A 6,190-nucleotide genomic window follows, 5' to 3' on the forward strand; every position below is an offset into this window, starting at 1 on the left:
TGCTGCATCCAAGCATTTACAAGTGGTCATATAAGAATATGTAAATCCCTGGAGATGTGCAGAAACAATTAGTCCATGCTATTGCCTCAGTTTTCTGAGGACATTGACTATAGCTTGTTGGCATATTACAGTCAACACTACTCAAACATCTACTCCCTTCTAGCCTAGAGTATGTAAGCCCAGTAGAGTGAGAGAGGTAATAGATCCCTATAGTTTGGTGTTGTGCAATGATAGCTATAACTATAATTAAACAAATATGCACACCATACAAATGAGAGCAAATGCATGCTTAGGAAGGCTAGTTGGTGGAGTTTTACTAGCCTACTTTTCTTTAAAAGCTTGCATGAACTGTTGAGTTAACATAATTTTTAAGAAACAAGGCAAGGCTTTATATGTTGATCTCATTAATCAGGTTCTCTTCTCTTCACAATCCTAATCTGAAGGTTAGGAATTTGTGATTTCTCCATGTTGATAAGTTTTTTTGTTGCAATTGGCAATTCATTAAAGGAATGAAATGTGTGTGTACCTACAAAAGAGAAAGCTAGATTACCCAAAAAGTCAGCAACACTGTTCCCTTCCCTTAGAACATACTCAAAGACAACATTGTAGTTGTTCTTTATATGCTTGATCTTTCTTACTTCAGCACCTATACACCAAGGAGTTGCCCATTCGCCATCAATTATTTTCCTCATCACCAATGAATCAGTCTCCATAATCAGTGGATGTAGCTGCCTTTCCACACAGTATGCCAAACCCTCCACAATTGCCTTTGCTTCTGCCACTATGTTAGTTGTCTCTCCTATCTCCTTTGCTTTCGCAAACACCAAATCGCCAGCATGATCTCGTACAAAAAACCCATACGAGCTTGGTCCAGGATTGTCTCTTGATGCACCATCAGTATTGCATTTGAACCACCCTTCATAAGGAAGCTGCCATGTAACTGTCTTATTCCCCACATATGGCTTGTAACTTTCAAAGAAGCTAATCATATCTGACCATAAAAGAGGAATTCTAGACAGCCATGGGAACCTCACCCTTGCTAGATAATGTAATGTCTTATTCACTTCATGAATTACCCTATTGCAAGAATTTGCACCTCCATACTTCATTGTATTTCTCCTCTTTCAAAGTTCCCATGTAATTACAGCTGAAGCTGCCTGAAATAATGGCATTAGTTTAGGACAACACTTTGCATTCCACCATGTTCTTATTACTTTATGCACCTGTACCAGATTGACCACCAAACCTGCTGCTTGAAGGAAGTTTTTCCATACTCTAGTTGCAGTTTCACTAGTTAAGAACAAGTGTTGAAAAGACTCTTCTTGTGGTTGTGAACAACACCAACACTCAGACACCACCATATACCTATTTCTTCTCCACAAATCGTCAATAGGAATCTTCCCCTTCCACAGTCTCCATAAGAATAATGAGATTTTAAAAGGTAGACCTTTAGTCTATATCTTAATGTAGTCAGGATTAGAATGTGCTCTATGCCTCAAAATATTCCAAGCACTACTAACAGAAAAGTTTCCTGAGGGTGTAGGCATCTATCTAGGAACATCCTAGGAATCTTCAGTAGTGTCAAATAGGACTTCTTGCCTGATATGTTGAGCAATGTCCGCAGGGAAAGATTGAGCTAGTAGCTGCTCATCCCAGGTATCATCCACTCTCAATTCAGCTACTTCTTGTATATCTTCATTGACTATATAGTTATTTGGAACAATATGGTATAGAGCTCCCAAACCAGTCCAATTCTCATGCCAAACATTAGTAGAACCCCTATTCCTTTCCCATAGTATTTCATGCTCCACCTCTTCCCAAGCTTCTAATATTTTCCTCTATACATGAGATCCTTGTCTAAATTAGACAGTTGTCGGTAGCTTCTTTTTACAGTACTTGTTCCACATAAAGTTAGACCATAAGGATTTATATGTCCTAAACTTCCACCATAATTTGGCAAATAAGGCTTTTGATACATCATGCAGTGATCTAAAACCTACTCCCCCTTCTTCCTTTGGTAGGCATAGATTTTGCCATTTTGTCCAATGTCTACTTCTACCTTCTTCCTTGTTACTCCAGAAGAATCTCGCCAAGGTTTTATGAAGGTGTTCAAGTACGTTTTTAGGTGGATCAATGATAGATAGGATGTGTGTAGGCATGCTCTTTAGGACACTAGAGATTAATGTAGCTTTTCACCCATAGGATAGTAGCTTCCCTTTCCAAGAGTGCAGCTTTGCCTTTACATTTTTTATCAGGTCATTGTAATAACCCTTCCTTCTTCTTGTGTAGAATATTGGACAACCAAGATAAGTGAATGGAAATTCACCCCTTGAAAATCCAGTGATAGTACCTATAAAGCTGGACACTGTTGAAGACACATTAGAATGCATATAAAAGGAACTCTTTGTCTTATTGATCATTTGGCCTGAAGTGTGCTCGTACTTGGACAATACTTCTACAATTTTCCCTAAAGATTATGGATCAGCTGAAGCAAAGATTATAGTGTCATCTATTTAGGCCAAATAATTCAATGTAACAGTCCATTTAGGCATCCCAAAGCCCTTGAATCTCGTGTTTTCAAATAGTTTATTTAAAGACCTAGACAGTACCTCTGTAGAGAGTATGAATAGGGCTGGAGAGAGAGGATCCCCTTGCTTGACCCCTCTTGTTGAGTGAAAGAATCCTGAGGCTTGACCATTAATCAGAACAGAATACCAGTTGTTGGAAATTAGATTCCATATCATGTTGATGAAGCATTCTGCAAATCCCATTTTCCTCAAAACATGCATTAAATACTTCCAAGAGACCCTATCATATGCCTTTGCCATGTCAAGTTTGATAACTACATTGGCAGGTTTTCCCCTTAATCTTATGTTAGTAATAATCTCCTGTGTTAACAGAATGTTTTCAAATATACTTCTCCCCTTGACAAATCCTGACTGATTGGAAGAGATCAAAGAAGGCAGTATTTTTTCCAGCCTATCATGAACAACTCTGGAGATAACTTTGTTTACAAAATTGCTTAAGCTAATAGGCCTTAGGTCGGTAAATGTTTGAACCTGTTGTTTGTTTGGTAGCAAGACAAGGTTTGTGTGGGTTGTAGACTTAGGTAAAGAACTTCCTCCATAAAATAGTTTCAGCATCTCATGTATGTCTTCCCCTATTATATCCCAACATTCTTGAAAGAAAATGCCTGTTAAACCATCTGGCCAACTTTCATTTTCACCACTTAATGCAAATATCACTGCCTTTACCTCCTCCTTTGTAAGAATTCTACAAAGTTCTATTTTTTTATCACAAGACACCATTGAGGGCACATTGTTGAGGAGCTCAGAACTTGTATGATCAGCTTCATGTGTGAACTGTTTCTAGAAAAATTCTACTGCGGCATCAGCCATTTGTTCTTGCGACTCAATCCAATTACCATCATGGTTCTGGATCCTCTTTAGTTGGAGTTTCTGCCTTTTACCATTGACATGGTTGTGAAAGAATCTAGTGTTTTTGTCTCCTTCTGCAAACCAGGGCATACCTTCTTTTTGTTTCCAATATAGTTCCTCTATGCTCAGATATCTCTTTAACTCGGATTGGGCCTTCTAAAGTACAATTCTATTCTTAACTGTTGGTTCTTCTTCAAAAAACATTTCCTTTATTCTGACAACATCTTCCCTTAAAGATCGTTGCTTGAAGATGTCCCCGTAAGTGAGCCTACTCCATTTTGACAGAGCTATCTTAACTCTTTTTAATTTCTGTTTGAACATTAAGAAGGGGTCACATGTGAAGTCAGCCTGCCAATTCTGTCGAACCGCCTCCATAAAAGAGGCATGTTTTGTCCAGAAATTCAGAAACTTGAATGGTTTAGCAAATGTGGTAGTCTTGTCACCACAAGTCATAAACAGTGGTGCATGATCCGAGCCTGTTCTAATTAGATGCTCAACCTCTGTAGTTGGGAATAGAGATTGGAATGGGGAATTGACAAAGATTATGTCCAGACTTCTAAATATGCATTCTGCATTTGGCCTCCCATTCCACCATGTGAAGGGACTTCCTTTGTAACCAGTGTCAAAGAGTTCACATGAATTTACACAAAAGGCAAAGTCTTCATATTCTGGAGGATAGACTGGAAGCCCTCCAATTTTCTCTTTTTCATTCAAAAGCACATTAAAATCCCCTCCAACTAGCCATGGTAGTTCCATGTCACTTGCAAGATAGTATAAACTGTCCCATAATTCTAATATGTCCAATGATGAGCACTTTGCATATACAAAAGTCATCATGATATATTTACCAATATCTTGATGATAGACTCTGATAGTAAGTTGTTGTTCCGTGTCAATTAACAAGTCCCACTGCACAACTGAATCCAGAAAAAGCCATATCTTGCCATTGACATTTGAGGTGGCAACATCTATGCCTAGTCACCTCCTGTAGTTTTGAATAAACCTTTGATTTTGAAAAGGTTCCATAAGTGCTATAACGAAAAAAAAACATGTCCTTTTTGCATGTTGATAACTCTCTAAAAGGCCTGTTGTGTCTTAACAGACCATATATTCCATATGAGTGTTTTAATCATCATCTAGTCGTGGAGGCTGCCCTTTTGGGCAGTATTCTTGTAGGTGGTAGCTTGGTTTTGCTTCTTTCCTTCCTTCCCCTGTTTAGTAGACAACCTAGGTGACAAATCTCCTTCTCTTGTAACATCCTTGAAGTTCCCAGCAATGGATTCATTATCACCTTCATCTTCTAGTTGCTCTTTATTGACCAAGGCAGTATGAAGTTCCATTGGTTGTTGGTTGTGTGTAATAATGTCATGCATTACAGTATTTGGATATTTTAATTGTACAATTACTTGAATCTACATTGGAGATCCTATACCTGATGCACAAGCCATAGACAATGTATTAATTGCAGTTGACCCCTTTGGGACAATAACTGTACCATTCTGTTCATATACAACGATTGCATCCTTTACAACCACATCTTGGGGTTCTGGAGCATCATCACTGACCTTGTCAGTTAGTGTGATTACCACTATTGGCCCTTGAACAGTGGCTAGTAATTTCCCAGTTGTGCTGCTGCTCAAAGCATTATTGGGTAACGCATTGTGAAGCTGTTCTAGAATTGGCTTTTCCTTATGCTCATCAACTCTAAGTATTGTTTGTTTCCCTGACCCATAACTCTTCAGTTGTGCTTCATCATTCCCTAGTTGTACAGATCATATTGTATTGACATTAGACATAGGAGATTCCATATATGTCTGTGAGGGAATATCCTGGCAGGAGTGGTTGAGTGTAACATTAAGGACTTCCTTGTGCATACCAAAACTCCTTTGAACCCAATCAATAGTATTTTCCTTTGTAACATCTGGTGTTACCCCAGCAATAGTAGCAGTATTGTTTGTACCAATTCCTAGATCTTTTGGATTGTCAATGGAATTGTCAGCAGTCTTGATATGTTGGATCTCTTGACTTCTGTTTGTTTCCATTATTTGATGTTTGTGCTGCTTGTCGGTTATGTGGTCCTTGCCATTGTTATCTGATTCATTCTATCTGTTAGTAACAATTTCAGCAATACCATTTCTTTCAAGGTTTATTTCACTTGTATCAACATGTTGAATACTGTCAATCTTGTTTTGATCAGTAGATTGAGTAAGCTGTTGCAATGACTATTGAGAACCAACTACCATGGGAGTTGTTTGGTCATTAGGTATATCATGCATAGTGTCATTACCTCCATCAGTTGCAACATCAATATCAGTAGCCCTGGCACTTGGTTCTGCTATATTCTCCAGAGCACTTGCTGTATTAGTTTGTGGTTTGGTCAGTGAACCATGGTTCTGAGCTTTTGTGGTTATTTGTTTTACATTCATTTGTTCATAAGGTTGTTTGTGTTTCTCTTGCTTATTTTTTTGGTTGATACCCTTGAAGTTCTTCTTCTTCTGAGATTGCCATTGATCCTTGGAGTGGTTTGCATTTATTAGTTATTGTGTTGTAGGTTTGATTTTTCCCTATTGTTCTTCATTTTGGTCTTGTACCACTACTTTTTGGTTGTGGTTTTGTTCCTTGTGCTGCCCCTATATGATCTGCTCCTTTTAATGTTGTATTCTATTTGTTCTTTCAGTATTGTTTGATATTTGTTTGGTCTGAGTTTGTGGATTTCAGCAGCTGCTTTTTTCTTGTCTTCTTCTTCTCTTTCT

At 38.2% G+C, this 6,190-nt stretch overlaps 2 protein-coding genes across 2 annotated transcripts; both read right to left on the reverse strand.

Moving 5' to 3' along the window:
- Positions 1-404: 404 nt before the first annotated feature.
- LOC142166835 (uncharacterized) lies at positions 405-1,109 on the reverse strand. Its single transcript, XM_075226332.1, has one exon. It carries the CDS (start codon positions 1,107-1,109, stop codon positions 405-407), a length of 705 nt encoding a protein of 234 aa, XP_075082433.1.
- Positions 1,110-3,593: 2,484 nt separating this feature from the next.
- On the reverse strand, positions 3,594-4,271 carry LOC142166836 (uncharacterized). The gene has a single exon (XM_075226342.1). It carries the CDS (start codon positions 4,269-4,271, stop codon positions 3,594-3,596), a length of 678 nt encoding a protein of 225 aa, XP_075082443.1.
- Between the last annotated feature and the right edge of the window lie 1,919 nt (positions 4,272-6,190).

Source organism: Nicotiana tabacum, chromosome 2 (genome assembly GCF_000715075.1).
Source record: "Nicotiana tabacum cultivar K326 chromosome 2, ASM71507v2, whole genome shotgun sequence".
Taxonomy (NCBI): Eukaryota; Viridiplantae; Streptophyta; class Magnoliopsida; order Solanales; family Solanaceae; genus Nicotiana; species Nicotiana tabacum.